An 18,315-nucleotide genomic window follows, 5' to 3' on the forward strand; every position below is an offset into this window, starting at 1 on the left:
GTCACTGTAACATGGATGGTGTTTACTGTCACTTAGAGAGCAACACGTGGGGCTGGGTGGGACAAGGTGTCTCTCCTTCAGTGAACTGTCACAGCAATGGCCCCTGTCCTGCTGAGAACAGGCACAGGTCATCACACCTGTGGGACATGCAGTTTCTGGGAAGCTCCAGCCAGAACTGAAGGCAATGCCTGTCCTAATGGCTAAGCCAGCCTCACACAGAGCTGCTCAGCTGGGGCTTCTGCATGAACAGCTGGCCATGGTGGATTTAGGTTTTCCCATGAAGACCCCATTTCTGAGCTCGTACCCCCATCTCTGGCCATAAGAAATTAAGATTTCTCAGCTGCAGGATTATTGGGCTGGTTTCTGCCCTTGCCCAAGGGTGCTGTGATGCCCTTGGATCAGTGCCCTTCTGTTTGGGGACAGCCAGGTGAGAATGGGAGCATCTTGCTGTTCCCAATGACCCTTCATTAAGGATGCTGGGATTGCAGTTTGTCTGGTCTCCCAGTGCTACAGTAATTGTCCAGTTAGACTGACGTTGGCATGGTTATCCACACTGGGTCCTGTCAGATGGATGGGAAGCTTGCTGGGGTGCTAATATGCACAAGCTGCAGTAGCCAAGGAGCCAAACAGGAAATTTCTCAGCTGTGGGATGGATCAGGCTGGTTTCTGCCCTTGCCCAAGGGTGCTGTGATGCCCTTGGATCAGTGCCCTTCTGTTTGGGGACAGCCAGGTGAGAATGGGAGCATCTTGCTGTTCCCAATGACCCTTCATTAAGGATGCTGGGATTGCAGTTTGTCTGGTCTCCCAGTGCTACAGTAATTGTCCAGTTAGACTGACGTTGGCATGGTTATCCACACTGGGTCCTGTCAGATGGATGGGAAGCTTGCTGGGGTGCTAATATGCACAAGCTGCAGTAGCCAAGGAGCCAAACAGCAATGTCTAAAGATGCCAGCTGGCCTGGGAATTGCCGTGGAGGGACTCAACGCGCTCTTGACGGAGGGGATGGGGCCCCTGGCATTCCCTGGTGCTGTCACACAGGGGGACAGCTTGGGGCTAGACAGGGGTGCAAAATCCCTGCCTGCTGCAGTTTAACCAGTGTGTGAATTACTTCTTTCGGTTTAAGAGGAACAAGGGGTGCTGCCTGTGGCCCTGCTTTCAGGAGGGGGAGGGAGGGGGGGTCATGCACAGCTAAATGGAGAAGGGGCTGTACCCAAACAAAGCCCTACAGAGGCAGCTGAGCTGTGACAAACTTCCCAGGACCACTGCCAAGTGGTCACCTATTAACTGACTCCCTGGCATTCCTCTGTGCAAACACCCAGCACTGGAATGCTGTCTGCTGCCAGCCTGCTCCTGGGACAGCAGCTTTGCAGCCCTGACAGCCACGCCGCGGGTTTCCCTGCAGGTACCCACAGGGAAGGCCAAGGACAGGCAGCGAGCAGCGGGTGGCTGTGGGGACAGCACCCACCCCGGGTGGGAAAGCAAAGCAAGCAGTAGCATTTCATCAGAGGAGGCCTGCAAAGAAAACATTATTTCCTCAAATGTGTTCATCATTCAAAATTGTTCAAGCAGAGGTTTCCATCGTGCCGTGGCCATTACTCATAATCTGAGGATCTGGATGCGTGGCTCTCCTTGGTAATTAGCCACACGGCGTTCTCTCTGCCCTCCATTTGGTGGAACAGCAGTCATGTTTAGTCCCAGGGTGTCTGCACAGAACAAACAGGGCTGGTCCTGGCTGTGGGGCCTTGAAACAGAACTACAAGGCCAGATTTCATCCCTGTACCACTGAACAGTGCCAGTGCCTGTGCCCCCTGGCAGGTCACGGGGTGCCGTGGGCCCTGCTCCCGTTGTGGTGGAGGCTGCTGGTGACAGTCTCTCCTCCTGGACCATCCTGCAGGTGAGGGATGCCCTGAACCCCTGTCCTGGCCAAAGGCACCACTGGGTGCTGCATAAATGAGTTATCTCTGGTAGGATTGCTGTACACTGGTGTCCTGTACATCACAACTGAAACACATATGTGACAACTTATCTAGTGCTTAGTAACAACTATGGGACAGGAAAGTTAATAGGAAATAGATCAAGAAACTGCTTTTTCAGAATTGCTTTGTCTGTTTCAGAGTGGGTGTCTGAGTTAAAGGGATTAGGACCTCCTCACTTTTTTTAGAATAATCAAGGTGCAAACTAGAAATATAGAAGGGAAGTTGTGACTGCAAAGAGATATTTTGGTGCACCAAATCAGAGGCAGCAGGTTAATCCTACCTTCAAGAAACCTTAAAACCAGGCAGCAGCTGAGCTGTGACCTGCAGCAACTCCAGCATGAAATGAAACTCTGGGCTGATTTTCCTCCAAAGACAAACATGGAGAACATGGAATGTGCAGCACTATTGCACTGCTGTGCTAAATGTGGCTATGGAGAGATTAATTCCTGCAGCACAAAGAATTTTAAAGGACTTTAGCTTACAGGCAGGATGCAGATGCAGGATCCTTTACAGCTTGTTTCCCCCTGCAAACTGGGATCCTTTCTGATGGTGAGGTCTGACCAGGGCTGGCTGGCAGCTCCTGCTGCCCTTGGGAGAAGCGTGGGCAGCAGCACTGGGCCAGTGCCCTTGGGCTAGCCACAGGACTCTGTATGTTGCCTGTTCTCAGCTGAAGGTGTAGAGCCCTGTGCACTGTTATTTTCTTCAGAGGTGGTATCTGGGCACAGATTTTGCTGTTACAAAATGCTTGAAATCTTTACAAAACGTAAAGATTGAAATAAATGGGCAGGAGATCTTTCTCCTTTTTAATGCCTTTATTAAAGAGATTCAGCTCCGGGGCAGGGTGGCACGGACGGAGCACATCCCAAGAGCTGACAGCCCCAGCTTGCCTGCACGAGTCTTTGGAACAGTGTTCTGCAAGATCTGAGCTCTGGCAGCCATCCACCCAGGGATGAATGTTTGTTCAGCATCAGTATCGGAGCCAAGACTGACCAAAATCCCCCCCATTAGGTGTCCTGAAAAGACGACGCTGGTATGAACTGGACAGCACGCACAGGACTGCAGAACTCGTGAGAAAAGACATGTTCTGAAATAAAGAGGAGTAAATAAATGGATCTTGAAAAAGATGGATGTAAAATATTCATAGGAAAGCATTATACTTGCAAATATTTATGCTTTTGAGTAACTTTACACAGATAGATTAACCAGCTCCAGTGCAGCTGTGATTCATGCACCCAGCACCCAGTATTTGCTGATTCAGAGCCCGTGCAGTGCCCGAGGAAGAGAACAACAGGGCTCTTCCCAGGCACCAAAGCTCCCAGGTTTGAAGGTGCCCGCGGGCAGAGGTGCCAGCTCTGCCTGGGCTGTGCTGCTGTCCAGCTGCAGTCACTCCGGGGGCAGCAGCCAAGCCCTGCTGGAAGTGGCTCTCTCTGCAAAACACGTTATTGCAGATCATGCCACAGACACACTGGGATATATGCTTGCAGTGAATCTTTGAATATTTTGTGGATACTAAGCAGCAATTAGAGTCTTCCTTTGGAATCAATTCATTTCCTACCACCATGGTAGCAGGGAGGATCTTATTGAAACTCTCGGATTTTTAATATTATTACACTAAAGACTCTCTCAGTATCAGCATCTCCATGGGGGAGCATTAGCACACTGTAATGTGTAACAACTTCTCCAGTTCAGGAAATCTTCTTGTATTTGTAATAGGACATTTGGGGTATATATTATGTATGGGACATATATTTCTCATTTCCACCAGGCATCATCTTTTCTCCTCTCTAAATTACTCTCCAAATAAAAAAAAAAAAAGCATTGTATTCCTTATCGCTCAAAATATATATATTTATCTTTTTAAATCTTTGGATGCAGAAGCCACTTAGAGCCATCAGGGCTGTATTCAGTAAGAGCCAGAGAGCCTTGGTCAAACAGGGAGGGAACGCTGTTCAAAACTCCTACAGCATGGTTCAGCACCAGGCTAAAATGCTTTACTGGAGAGAAGCGCCAGCCAGGACAGGAGGAAGGCTTGTCCCAGCCCAGGATTGTGTCCAGGATGGAGCAGGACTCCACTTTCTGTTGTTTGCTTTACGGACAGGAACACAAAACCACTAATGCGTACGTTGCCTTCCAAACAAACCTCTCAAACACTGACTAATCACAGCTCGTGGTGTTTTGCTTGGTAGGAAGTCTGACCACAGCAGGGTGAAGAGCAAGGAGCTGAAACAGCCCCGAGGATCAAACCCAAGAGCTGCCCTGGTCCTCAGCCCCGCAGGCACATCAGCACCGACTGCCAGTCGCGGCTGGGCCAGGGGAAACGCTGCTCAGCGAGCTCCTGTCCACCTCAGAGAGAGCCAGAGAGGTGCAAAACCAGCTGCAGACACCCAGGAAAGGAAAGAGAAGGGCTGTGGGCTCAGCCACTCCCGCTCGGCTCGGCTCAGGCTGGCTAAAGCCACGCAGAGACACTCCGAACAGGAGGGAAGGCACAAACCGTTATCTAGGTGAGAAAAGAGCAGGCTGAACAGAACTCCCCAAAAGATAGCCAAATCAAGAAAAAAGACAACGGGGGAGGGAAAGAAAAAGAAAAAAAGGGGAGGGGGAGGGGAGGGGAATTAGTATTTTAGTTAAAGGCAGAATATCAGACAAGGAAACACCCTGTGACCATGGAGACGGACCCTCTGATAAATGCACCACCCTGCCACGGGAGACCCCATTTAATCAAAGGGAGGAAATTTGGGTGTCTGAGTGAGATCCTTCTCTTCTAAGTCACAAAGGCCGTGTTCCCCGCACAAAGAAAACTCTGGCGTCATGGAAAATAGAGTCAACCAGATCTAAAAGGATGGGGGAGACCATCTGCTCCGAGGGAATGACTGAATAATGTCTGATAAGAGCTTTCGGGATGGCTTGCGACTTGACCATTAACAAAAATTCTCCAAGCTGTTGTTAACTCTTTGGTATTGTAGTTTTCACTGTTATCTTCACAGAATCTCTTGCTGCACTTCACACGCATCACTTCTCAGCCTCTCACAAAGGGGAACAGTTCCTGCCCTTCGCTTTAATTCACATACACATTAACGTGTTTCTTTCCCTCCCTTATTTCTTCACCCCAGGGCTTTTTTCTTTTGCTTTAGATTAGCAGCTCCAGCTCTCGGTCTTGCACCGAAGGCTGCTGATGTCAGCCCCACACCCCTCTTGCTGCTCTCCAGACGATGGGGCATATATTATGTTTGGGACATATGATGACCTTGCCTCAGGTAAGGCGCTCAAAAGGCAGTGCAGGACAGCTGCGGGACTGGTTCATGTAATGATGCCATGGGCCCTGCTGCAGTGCCACGATGCGCTGCGATTCACATCCGCCAATTTCAATGAGCGTGGTGTCACTTTCAGCACTGGCACGTGTTGAGGCTGAGCAGAACCAGACCTTTGCAGACCCTCTGCTCTGGGTGTTTGCTGTGCCGTGAGCGGACACGAAGGCTGCTGGTCACTCAGCCAAACCCGGGCAAACCCTGACTCCTTTGGACCATATCTTTGTTTTCCAGGCCATAGTGAGACAGAGCATCAAATATCTTAATGAATTGAAGGTAGGTCCCGAAACCGCTCATCCCTCCCAACCCCAGGGATTCTTGAGAAGATAACCAGCTTGTTTGACACCATTCGCCCTTCCTCAGCCCACAGCAGCGGCTGCCCATCTTCTGGACGCAGCCGGTTTCAGAAGGAAGCAGGTGACATTGTCCAAATCACAACCGTTCGGCCATTTCCACCTGGCACCTCCCGTCTGCTGCGGGCCGGGAGGCGCCGGGGAGCCGGGCCGGGCACTGCCCCGTTCCCGAGGAAGGGAGGTTCTGGCGAGGTGTGGCCCGGGGCCCCGCGGGCCGTGACGGGGCCGAGCCGGGTGCCCGGGGCGGCGGCGGGGGCTGTCGGGCCGGCCGTCGCGGGGACCTCGCGCCTGGGCCGGGGCTGGAGCGCCCCGCTGGCCTCCGTGAGACCCGGCGGCTCCTCCGAGGCTGGGGAGGCTGCAGGAGCGGCCTCGGGTACCAGCCTTGCGTACAGCCCCGGTGACCTTGAACTGCTCCGGCATTTACTGTAAATTCTTCTTGATGACGGGCAGAGGAAATAACAAAATCCTCCTCTGTTTCATGTGGTCTTTTCTTCTGTTTGTAGCATGGGCCTACGTGCCCGATTCTTACCTGTGCTCGGTGCATGGCTGGAGGTGTGGCACTGGCACAGGCTTCTTGCAGCCTGGCTGGAGCGGCCACACAGAGTTGCCTGTGTCTTAAGTACTCGTGCCTTGCATCACGGAGGCTTACACGCTTTCTCTGAGGTTTCTGGAGCGGTTTTCAAAGGTCCACCAATCTTCAGTGTTGTCCGCAGGTTCCCAGAGCTGGGTCATTCTCAGCTTGGTCACAGTAACACTGAAACCAGACAGGCCGGGTATCACCAGGTGTGTAGCTGCTCGGGCTAAAGCTTGGCTTTCTCCATTTTGTATTTTATTTTAACTGAGTGGGAATGTGCTCATCTGTTCTTTAAGGGAGTCTGTGTTGTGCAGCAGGTTGGCAGCATCATCCCTATAATTTTTAGCTGAGATGACCTTCCCTTCTAGACGAAGGCACGGCTTGACTTCTGGAGGTATGAGATAAAACAGACAACATCTCACTCTGGTACCACTCTTGTGCATCTCTGGCAAAGCCAGTCCCAGGCTTAAGGGTGCTGGTAGCCCCAGGGACCTCTTCATACCTCTGCCAACTGAACTGAGTGTCATTTCAGTTTTGCTGCCCTGTGCAAGGTCATGCGTGTGTGGGAACCTGTTCTGGTTCGAAGCAGGACACTTCAGAAATGTCTGTCCATAGTTAGAAGTGCTGTGAAGCAATGCAGGGTCTCGATTTTGCTCACAAGTTCCTGTTTCCATCCCATTCAGTCACAAAGTGTAGATTTTGCAGCTGGTGCAGGGCAGCTGCCTCCCAAGGGAGCCTGTATGCCGGGGTGATTCCAGGCATGCCTTCCATGGTGGTGAAACGTGAAACTGCAGTCCTTCCTGTTTGTGATGGTGGCCTCCAAGGCCGCGTGCTGACTGCCGCTGCGGGTTCCTGTTTTTCTGATGGAGACGATGATGTTCCATGAGCAGAAATAGCAGGCTGGCGTGGGGAGAGCTGCGGCGGCGTGGCTGCGGAGCGCTGTGCCAGCAGTGCCTTCCTGCAGGGATGGAGGACAGGCTTCGAGCCTGCTTGGTTTGTGGCACCATTTCCTGCAGACTGCAGGGATGCAGTGAGGTAGTTGGGTTTTTTTTCCAGTTTTGCCTTAGCTCATACTTTTCTGCCTGTGGGAAGAGCAAGGCAGTGTCAAAGTGCAGGGCTTGTAGTTGGAGGAAGAAACAATAACACCATTCTCCATCTATTTAACTCCGGCTATTTAACTTCAGAGCTTGACCCGCTTTGCTGGCAGCATGATGTTTCTGTAGCAAACACATTGAAAGGCCTGATCTGGTCATGTACCCACCAGCTCTTGAACTTGCTGGACTTGTTGGAAAGGAACACTGAGAGCAGAAAATGGTGTAGAAACTCACAGTAATGCATTCATTTCTGAAAGTGGGTTCTTCTGCTGTATATGTGTCCCAGGCAGAGCCCAGCCATGTGTGTGGTCAGTCACCTCAGCGGAGCCAGCAGAAAAGTATGCCTAGGATAAACTAATAAAGGCGGATGAGCTAACAAGGAAATGGAGAGAACAAGCAAAAAGGCTATAAACAGACCAGCTTGGCAGTGCTGGCAGACAGGGAGGTGTGTGTGACTGTGGGCAGGGGTTGTGGGAAGGAGGCTGTGCCAGAAGCCAGTGGAGTCCCAGAAGGCCTGTGCTGCAGCTGGGCATCAGGATCCCGGGGACACCATGCCTCCTGCCTTGAGGCAGTCTGGTTCGAGGGCTGGGAAGCATTTGGGGTAGAGCCAGCAGCATGGTGGCTGCTTGTCCCAAGAGTGCATCCTGTCCGTCTTGTCCTGCAACCATCCCACCCTGCTCTGCTGCGTGCTGCTTGGGCTGGTGCTGCCAGGATGCACAGGGACTTTCTCGTCAGAGACACATTCTTTCCCCACTGGCTTTGTCTGGGCAGCCCCACAGTGTTCTGGAGCTGCTTCCTGCCCCAGAGCTCACATCCGGCTTCCTTTGGCTGCTGGGTGTGCTGGGGACTGGATGCGGCCCCACAGCTGAGAACAGCCTCCAGGGAGCATGCTGCCAGCTAAAGGGAAAAATGTTCTTCTCATTGTTCTGGCCTGTTCCCGGAATAGCCCTGCAGTGAGTGGGAGGGCACAGGCAGCTTGCTGCAGGATGCTGAGGGCCATATCCTGGGCTGAGTGCTCGGCCACTGTGACGGTAGGTGGGCATGCGGGTCAAACTCACGTTGCTAAAGAGAATTAAAATAACAAGCTGCCTAATAGAGGCGTTTATAGAATCCTGTCCTTAATTTAATCTCCTCTTTGACTGTTTATTTTTTCATTTTTAAGTTAAAAGGCGCAATAGAAGAGAATCCAAACTTTGTTGACGCTCCTTCGGAGAAGTGCAGTGTAACTAATCATCTGCGTGATTGCCCAGCCAGAGACTCCCCTCTGACCTGTGCAGAGTTCACAAAAACATTTATCCCAGTGTGCAGCTGACTTCTGCTGCTCCATATCTGCTGCAGATGCATCCTCAGTGCCTCCTGCACAGCAGGCAGCTGCCCAGGGCGGCTGCCTGGTGTGGCCTGGCCGTGCTGCAGTGGCCACGGCAGGTTGCTTGCCGGGCAGGAGCTCTGCCTGCCATGCCTGTGGGCTGCAGGCACGGGGCAGAGGAGGGTGCTGGGCTCGCTGGGCACGGGCAGTGGGTGCCCTGGCTGCAGCAGGTCTGCTCGGGGCCCCACGCCCGCGCTGCGCCGCATTACCCCGTGGACAGACGGACGGCCCCGCGCCATAGAGGGGCTTTGTGCGCGCCGGCACAAAGTGAGGATTGATGCCGCGTCCCCTCCCCCTGCCCTGCGAGCACATGGCTCCCACAAAGGTGCCCTTCTTCCTTGGCTGAGGACAGGGTGCCAGCAGGAGGGGGAGGCACCACACTGCGGGTTGGAGCGCCCACCCCTCCCGTGCTCGTGCCGGGGACCCCCTCGTCCTCAGCCTTGCCCAGGCTGAGCTGGCAGCTGCTCAGGTTCCTGCTGGGGCAGCTGGGCCTCCCTGCAGCAGGCCCCAGCGTGGAGGGACGGGGCCTGGGCAGTGCTCAGCAGCAGCCGCTTCATCGGGGCGCGTTTGGTGGAGGGAGGCACCGCGTGAGCAGATCTGCTTCCCCGCAGTGCCGCTGCAGCTGGGTGGGAACCTGCCAGGTGGTGTTCTTAACACGCTGGGGAATATCATCACTTACCTGGATTTCGGTTCAGAATGGCCTAAGAGAAGCTTACGTCAGCATTCATTACCTCCCAGCTCCTCCCAATGTGTAGTAAGAACTCACCGCACTGTTGAGTGACTTGAAGAAGTTTCAGAAAACGTTCATGAAGACCAGATTGTAAGCTCTTTGTTAAATTCACATTATGTTTCTTCCATGCTGTATGTTTGAGGTTCTGCATTATTTGCGAGCCCTCTGGATGAGCTGTGGGGTGGCACAAGCATTGGCACAGGGTCTGTCATAGCTGTGCCAGTGCCTCCAGCATTCCTGCTGCAAGGTCCCGTGCTGCTCGCCCACCCTGAGCACGGAGCCTGCTGGGAGAGGAGGGGCAGCCCCTGGGGCTCAGGCTGCGCTTGCCATCATGCTCGAAGGTTTGAGCAGCTTTGGGAGCGAAGCAGGTTTGCTTTGCTCTGTGTGCTGGATGCGTGTCCAGCACACCGGTGCTAAAGCAGAGCTCTCTCCTGTTTGGTTCATCAGCAACGGTGTTTGCACCACTGCTGGTCACTAGCACCTGTTTTGGACTCCTCAAGTAGTCTGGCTGTTCATGTGACATTATTATTGTTTACTTAGGGCCCAGACTTGCTCTTTTTTATTGTCTGCAGCACGATGTTTGTTCAGACTGGGCATTGTGAAGTGTAAACCCAATTCCACTGGCACCAGTACTCACCTCTGCCTTTTCTAGAAGCAGTAAGTAACCAGCCATCTAAATGGCCTAGAAATGCTGGGGTTTGATTGCTCTGAGGAGGGAATTGAATTAGGCAGCTCTGGTTCACGGCTTGTCTGCCTGTGCAGCAGTGATGCTTGTTTACACAAAGCACTGCCCTTTGTCTTGGGGTGCGTGGGGGGCGATTTCCTGGGGCACTCCTGCCTGAAAGCCAGAGAAGACTTGCTTTAGCTGGCTGCCTCTGCAGGAGACCACACGCTGAGGCAGTGGCACCTTTCCCCATCCTTCACCTCGGTTGTTTCAGCCCCTTTCTTGTCCTCTCCTCCTGCTTCCTGCAGCAGCATCCCTTGGAAAGTAGTTGGTCTTACCTGCTTCTGTCCTTTCTGCATATCTCCCTCCCTTGACGTTCTCGGTGATGTGTCTCTTCTGGAAGATGCTCGGGCCTCCTCAAGGCCTCTCTGCTTTGTGCCAGCCCACCCTGTGCTTCCTCTGTGTTCCCTGGTGTTGAGGCTCCCTGCAGCCAGTGCGCTTCCAGCGCCAGAGACATCTGTGCTGCTCCTTGAAATCAGTCTGGCTGACAGGGGTGTGATGGGACTGAGGGCTCATGGGGCAACCCCCAGCATGTCTTAACACCCACAGTTAATGGGGAACCTCCCCCTAAAGCCACTAGGAGCAGATTTCTTGCTGTTTAAAATGACAGAGCTGCTTCAACCAGCCTGACTTGCGGTGAAATTTGTTCTCTTTTTGGAAGAGAAGGGATTGAGCTTTGGTTTTCCTGTCATTGCTAGATGGAGACCAGCCCATGGAAGCAACAAAATGAGTCTCAGAGGCTGCCAGCCCAAATTTCAAACCTATTTGGCATTGCACAAGTATACCCTCTTATCAAAAGCAAATGAAAGTGCAGAAGGTGTGTCTGGCCTAATCCTGTGTTTACCTTGGCCGTCTGTGGTGTGTCAGCACAGGCACTGTGGCATGCATGTGTGCTCTTGGTTCTCTGGCTTCTGCTGGGGTGTGGTGCCCAGCAGCCCTTTAATTGTGCTGCTTTCTTGCAGGATCAGTCCATAATGCCTGAGGTGCGGGACCTCACGGAGGCGCTGCCCGAGCTGCCCATGGATCCCATCACCGGCGTCGGCGTGCTGGCGTCCCGCAGCCGAGCGCCCACGGGATATGATGTTGTAAGTAGAGCTGTCTGAGCTGCTGCAGTCCATGCTGTGCTTCTGCACTCGTGAGGCTTTACTGTGTTGGGAGCAGCCTCTCTTCCAGGGAACGTGCCTTGGAACTGTGCTGTCAGCAGTCATTTGGTAGTCAGCTGCCCACCTTTCAGCCCACAGCTCTTAGTGCTTTCCTTCAGCAGAGGGTTGTGGCTGCAAATGTGCCACTTCATCTTTGCCACTCCACAGGAGCTTCATTTCCTGGAGGAGGGGTTTGCTGAAACAGCTGGCCACTGTGGCAAGCAAATTTAATAATCCTAGTAACATTCATCCTGAAGGAGTTCTAAGTATTGTACAAATTATATCTCTAAGTGAATGGATCCCACATCAGCTGTTTAATCCCACATTATCAGCACTGCACAGTGATGATGAGAAGCTCCAGAAAGGGAATCAAAAGAATTTTGCATCCAGCTGAAATTGCAAGGATGATTTTGACAGGCAGAATGCAAACCTCTGAACTAAGATTTGGCAGGAGACTGGCAGCAGGAAAAGGCAGCAGGATACAGCATAGATGAATGTGTGAACAGATAAAGGGAGGTCGCTGTTCAACAGCTGCTTGTTCCTTGGATTAGTTGCTGTGTAACCAACTGCAGGATGTTCCTACTCATAGATCAGTGTCCCAAACTGTGAAATATAAAATACTGACCTTGCAGAGATCTATAGAGAAAGATTTGGTCTGTAGTTCATCTGTTCCAACTGTGCTACGTCACACCTTGAGTTTCCAGAGCCCACAGCTTGTGTGGTAGGAGTGGAAGCCAGCTGACTTGAGGCTTTGCTCACGCCTCTTCAGCTCTGGATGATTTCATACCTTGTTCTGTGTGGAGAAGCAAAATGGATCAGGCTGAAGTAAGGACACAAGGGGGGCATTGTGAAAAGGCTCCTTAAAGACCTGGGAGGTTTTTACATTTACTGTGTTTTTCCGAGTGCTCATTACCTGTGTGAGCCAGGCTGTGTAATTAGCTGCTTGCCCTGATAAAGAAGCACGGGACAGTGTGAGACTTCTGATAACAGAATTGCATTTTGCCTAAGTGGCTGGGCAGAGAGCACACTCACCCCAGATAGCCTGCCTGTGGCTTAATGGGGAGCTGCAGCGCTAGCGCAGTTTAAACTAAACAAGATAAAAGAGTCTTCCTGTGGCGTAATCCAATTATGGTGGTGGTGTAATGCTGGTGGATGTGGGTCGCTGTCTCCTCAGGGCTCAGCGAGGAGCTGCCTTTGCTCTGGCTCTGCTGCCTCCCTGTCTGCTCACAGGGAGCACTGTCTGCCCTTGGAGCGGGCGTGGGGCAGTGCCTGCTGTCTGCTGTCCTTCCCCAGCACGGCTGCTTTCCCCCCTCACGTCAGCTTTCCACCTCAGCAGTGTGCCTGGTGCTGCCAGCCACCCTTGGTGTGCTGTCCCCTGTGCAGCACCTGCTGACGAGGGGCCATGCCAGGTGCCACACTGATGAGACAGGCCTTTTCACAGCTAAAGCACCAAAGACTTGATTTGGCCAAAATATACATTGTCTGAACTTAGATTCCTGAAAATCCAACCAAACTGGCAAGACTGAGTGTCTGGGTGGGGAGGAGAGGTGGGAGGCAGGAGCCTGGGACAGGAGGGATGTGTGGTTCCTGTGCAGCTGTGTTCTTTGCTGCAGGCTGAGCACCAGCTGCGTGGTGGGGTTTGCTCTGGGGCAGTGCCTGAGCAAGCTGCAGACCCAGCAGGAGCAGCCTTGACTTTGCCAGAGGGGCAGATCACCCTGTGGGGCAGGGGATTAAAGGACCTGCTTCCCAAAGGCCTGAGTGCTGTGCAGCACACCCTGTGTGTGCTGGGGGTCACTCTGTCAGGTCCCTTGTTTGTAGCACACAGTGAGGAGCGTCTCCCCCAGCCTCACGAGGAGAAGCACCATGCCTTGTGCCCATGTGCCCGTGTGTTCAGTGCCAGGTGCCAGATCCTCTGTCTCACACATTCCTTGCCTCTCAGCCAAGGAAAGGCTGGGCAAGCTGGGGCTCCGGAGTGCCTGTCCTGCTGGCCAGGTCTGCTGTGGCCTTTCCCACTTGGCTCCTGTCCTGGGAGCATGCTGATCAGGCACAGCTCTGCTTTGAGATTTGCTGGGGCTTCTCCTTGCTTGCAGGAGCCCAGCAGGTGATGCAAGAAGTTTCCTGTTTATACGGCTCTGTTTTCTTTCCCGTGAGTTTTCTGACAAGTTCATTCATGCTGCCATTCTCCTGGCTTGGAGTTCAAGCTGACCATCCCTACATGCCAGCAGTTTTCCCAAACAGACTGTTTCCTGGATATCTTTGCACCAGGACTGACTTACCCGTCACAGAGGAAGATGCATGTAGATTTTACGTATTCCTAAACTAACAGCTCAGGAAATACTTGAATTCAGAGAAGAAAAAAATTTTGCTGAAATTCTATTCTGAAATGTGGCTGTTGAAAAATCAGGCTTGTTTCTTTGCGGAGCCTGAACACAAAAGCTGTGTGTGCTGTACAATGGCTTGACCTGAGCTGGGGCTTCTGAGCAGCAGTTGCCAAAATTCAGGGAGCAGTCAGTGCACTTGGCTGCTCTGATCAGACTGTCTCTTGTCTATCTGCTGCACTCGGGGTGATTGGAGGCCTTGTCAGCACACAGCTCTTGCTTCCTGTGCCCAGTGCAGTCTCTGCTCAGCTAACATGGGTGCAAAGGTGACAAGTGCCAGCTCTTTGTTACCAGGCTGCTCCGGGGCCAAGGGCTCGCTCGGTGTGATTACCAGAGCTGCCTGGAGCAGTTTGCCCCATGAGAGAGGCATTAGGCAGAAGTTCAGCTTCTGTGGAGCTTCAGACCATGCTGGAGTCTCCTGTTGGAGACGCCAGTTGGGTGTTAGTCTGATGGGGTAGTCTTGTTTCTTCTGTCCTTTATCCTTGTGTTTGCCTCTTGCCTCCTCTCTTACTCGACAACAAACATTTTGGGGCCAGGGCTCTTAGCAGCTTGCTGTGTGTGGTGAGTGCTCAGCTGCTGAGAGTAGAGCCCTTCCCCAGTGCATGGTGCTTCCTCCTGCCCACTCCTGGAATCAGCTGGAAGTGAGATTTTCTCCTGCACATCTTGCTGTCTCTCCTGTGGAGCGTCCAGGGTCTGTTTCCTCACCCAGCACCATCGTGTGCTATCAGTTTGGCTGGATGTGGGGTTGCATTGGAGAGGGATGTTTGTGGGGTGTGTCCTCGCATGCAGCACTGCTGCTAAAATCCACCAGTGACAGGGATTCCCCAACCTGCTTGAAAGCAGCTTTTTGACCTGGGAGCCAGAATTCCTTGATGGCTTTCCATGAAAATAGTCCTGAGATGGGTCAGTTTCTGTGCTCTGTCTCCAGGGAGCCTCACAGCACGCCCGGTGTGCCCTTGTGTGTAGGGTGGTAATGAATGCCTCAATGTGCTGACTTCTCCAAACTATTGTTTGGAGACTGTAACTGAAGTTGCACTTTCCTCATTAGAGTAGCTTTTGTCAGAGCATCTTTAATCAAGGGTCTCCTGAGAGACAGCATTTTTAGAACTTCTTTTTATACCTCCTCTTGAAAGTTCTTTCCACTGCACCTTGTGAAGAAACTAATGAGATGCTGTTAAAGTTTGGGCTGCTGTTAATTAGGAGAGGTCTGAGGAAGAAGTACTGCACATGTATTAACTTTATCTTGGCTCACATGTCTCCTCTCTTCCTCTCTCTCTCCTTTGCAGGTTGCACAAACAGCAGATGGCTTGGATGCTGACCTGTGGAAAGATGGCTTGTTTAAATCCAAGGTCACACGGTACCTGTGCTTCACCAGATCATTTTCGAAAGAAAATGTAAGTCCATTTGTTGAATGTCTGCATGATTTGCATCTGTGCCTGGTATGTGCTTACCCATACGATGATTCATTTTATGGAGCCAATTATAATTCAAGCAGGCGTTTCACTGAGTTCGGGTGAGTAAGGAGGCAAAGTGCAATGGCAGAATATTTGCATTTTGTGTGTGTTTCTCATGGAAAGAAATTGCTGACAAAATCTTCTGCAATAAAAGAAGCACAAAAGGGAATGTTTGCATTTTAGCAGCCTCTCACCCTCATTACCTGCTGCAGCAATGGGTGCTGCACACTCATGGTCCTGATGTCTAACCCAAATTCCTCAAGAAACAATGTAGGTAGTGGTGGTGAAGGAAATGCTGGTTTCTGAATCCAGGGGCGTCACAGATATTTTATTGCAGGATTAGCTTGCTTGCTTTGTTGGTTTTGGTGCTGATTCTTGAAAATGTGCCCACGTTGTGCATATGCTACCACATTCTTGTAATTTGGTCTGACTATTAAGTATGAGTTACTTCGTGATTAGCAGCAGTTGTCTGCCCACACGTTCTGTGGAGGAGAGGAGACGTGTGCAGCAAGAGCTTCATGCATTCTGCTGTGGTTTTGGTTGAGGCTACTGTGAAAACTTTCTTTTTCTGGAGGAACTGTTGACTTCTGCAATGAATGCACTCCATCTAGTGGGTAATCCTGCTTTTGGTCATGCTTTGGGTATTCTCGGCCACTCAGCTGGCAGGGTCTGGAAGTACCATTTTGTGCTTGTGCTTTCACTGTGACGGGAGCTGAAAGGTGGTGGCAGCTCCAGGGGCTGCCCACGGGTCCTGGCAGTAGAGCTGGGCGTTTCCAGTTCCCAGCATTTGACCTTTATTCCATCTGCTTCCCTGCCTGCATCTAGATTAAAGCAAAGCTCCAGAGCTATGGGAAATACCACTTCCTGGGGTGGATGGACAATAATTGTGCTTTTCATCCTGAAGTATGTGCAGTTGCAGGAATAGCAGCCCTGGAATAGGCAGGAAGGCTATTAAATAGGTTTGTGCTGATTTGAGTATTAGGTTTATCTGTGGCTACCTGAAGTGTAAAGTTGTCAGAAATAATTACAGGACAGGAGCAGCTGCTGGCTGCAGAGATGGTGTAAACACCCTCAGGAGGTGCCTGTTGGACTTTTGGCAGGAGCCCTGGGGTCACCATGATTTGGAAGTACCTTCTTCATATTGATGAGACATAAATTAAAGCAAAAGTTTCCCCTTCCCTCAGTCCTCTTGGCCACATGGGATGTATGATGTGCTTCCCTGTCGGGGGCATCTGGGGGCTATGGGGCCTCAGTTCCCTCAGCTGGGAGGAAGGGAGGTGAGAGGCTCCTCTCTCTCCCCTGGACACTGATGTGTTGCTGCTCTTTGGGTTGGAAGTTTTGCCATTCGGGGTTTCCTTTTGTGTTCATGAAAATGCTGGGAACTCTTTTCTCCTGAAGAACAGTGTTATAGTTAGTAGAGTTAATGCACTTCAGGTATCTGGGTTAGAGCAGAGTCGGTCTGCAGAGCCTGTTCAGCAGAATCATCCTTCTCAGCAGTTTACAGCATCTGACACTGCTGTATCTGAGAGTGGGGAGGCCCTGGATGGTGGGGCCATAGCTGGGGGGCTTTGTCCCCTCTTCTGCTGTGCACAGAGCTGACTCCCAGGGTTCCAGCAGCTAACCAGCTCATTGGAGACACCTCTCCTGCCTGTCTGCTGCTGATTGAGGAGTGGTTGGTGGCTCATCAGAAAGTTGCCACTGATGTAACGCACAGACAGCTTAAATAAATAAAACATGAAAGATGAATCAGCAGCAACTACTTTGTCTGCTGTTTGCTGTGCCAGGAGCATGTTAAGTGACACATTCAGGCTCGGCAGCATCCAGCATTGCTTGCTCCAAGATGCCCTGGACACGGACAGGCAGGGGCATGTGGCTTTGGCCTCTTCACAGAGCAGAGGATGTGTGCCACACTTGTGTCTGGTGGGACAGGGCTGCAGGGCTGCTGGCCCTTTGGTGGGGAGCTGACCAGAAAAGGCAGGACCTCCCAAAAATAAACTCACACCTGACCTCTCCTTATTTCACGGCCTGCAGATTTAAATATTTTGTAAGAAGTTCAGTGAAACAATCAGAGAGTGCAGGTTTGTCTGAGAAACCCTTGCCAGATAAAAACTAAAGGACGTGCTTTGCAAGCAGTAACAGTAAAACTCAGTGACACAGTTTGATAGCTTGGGATTAAATTTTAATTGTTCTGTGTTGTGTTTCTGTTTATAAAGGCTGTGCAGTACCTAAAATGTGTTCTTTCATATGTGACCCCAGATTACTGGCAGCAGTGCTGGTTTTATCGAAAACTGCAAAGAAAATCTGGTCTCTAAACCATTGTGGAGGCTGTCACTCTGAATTGGGCTCTGAGCTCTTCAAGCCTTGATTAATAGGACAAGGCATGAGCTCAGAATTCATATGGACTCTAAATGAAGTTTGTTGTTCCAAATGGCCTGTGCTTCTGGAGTGCGCTGCATTTGGAGCTAGAACCCTGTCTATTCAGCACTAATTAACTAATGCATGTAATAACTTTGGCTCTGTTTGCATAAGCCATCATCCTGTAATGCTTTTTGCTGTTGCTGTGATGGAAATGTCATGTTGCTCTTGTAAATGTAGAGTGTGTAAGAACTGAGGCGACCTGCTCAGTGGATGGGTTGGTGAAATTGGTACTTCAAGCTGCTGTGCCTGCAAAAGAAAGAATTTGGCTGTGCTTCCAAAGATCTGGAAATATGGCAGTGGATGAGGTGTTAGAATTCTAAATGCTGGAAGTTGTCTGGTGTCTCCTAGCCAGTCATTGTTTGTTTCCTGCCGAGAGGACACATGCAAGGGTTGCCTTGGTACCTTCTTACCATTCCTAAAGCAGTGGTCAGATACAATGACAAGGCACCTCAGGCTTCAGCAGGTAGGAAGATCTGGGGTTTAATTTGGTGACATTGTCATAATCAACTGTTTCTTTTCTCTCTCCAAAGAGTCATTTGGGCAACGTCTTGGTCGACATGAAGCTCATTGATATCAAGGACACTTTGCCTGTAGGCTTCATGCCCATCCAGGAGACCATTGATACACGTAAGTTGACATCTGGTCCCCAGTCCCACTCTGCCAGTGCTTCTGTGGTCAGGCCATGGAGGGCCACGTCCCAGGTGACAAAGAGCAATGTCCCAGCTCACAGAAGGCTGTGTCCCTGGCCATGGAGGGCCACGTCCCAGGTGACAAAGAGCAATGTCCCAGCTCACAGAAGGC

The 18,315-nt window shown here is 51.5% G+C and overlaps 1 protein-coding gene across 7 annotated transcripts in view; it reads left to right on the forward strand.

The window, feature by feature from the left end:
* The first annotated feature begins 5,876 nt into the window (after positions 1-5,876).
* MVB12B (multivesicular body subunit 12B) overlaps positions 5,877-18,315 on the forward strand; it is a 55,720-nt gene continuing 43,281 nt past the window's right edge. For 3 of the 7 annotated variants that reach the window (XM_041406401.1, XM_041406395.1, XM_041406402.1), the window contains exons 1-5: positions 5,877-10,055; positions 10,821-10,939; positions 11,085-11,207; positions 14,929-15,036; positions 18,045-18,141. In XM_041406401.1, the coding sequence (XP_041262335.1) occupies positions 10,925-10,939; positions 11,085-11,207; positions 14,929-15,036; positions 18,045-18,141 (343 nt within the window). In that variant the 5' untranslated portion in view covers positions 5,877-10,055; positions 10,821-10,924. The remainder of the gene's footprint in view (positions 10,056-10,820; positions 10,940-11,084; positions 11,208-14,928; positions 15,037-18,044; positions 18,142-18,315) is intronic. The other 4 variants (XM_041406396.1, XM_041406398.1, XM_041406400.1 and 1 more) reach the window with 4 other exon arrangements.

Source organism: Onychostruthus taczanowskii, unplaced genomic scaffold, assembly GCF_017590055.1.
Source record: "Onychostruthus taczanowskii isolate IOZ18803 unplaced genomic scaffold, ASM1759005v1 scaffold25, whole genome shotgun sequence".
Taxonomy (NCBI): domain Eukaryota; kingdom Metazoa; phylum Chordata; class Aves; order Passeriformes; family Passeridae; genus Onychostruthus; species Onychostruthus taczanowskii.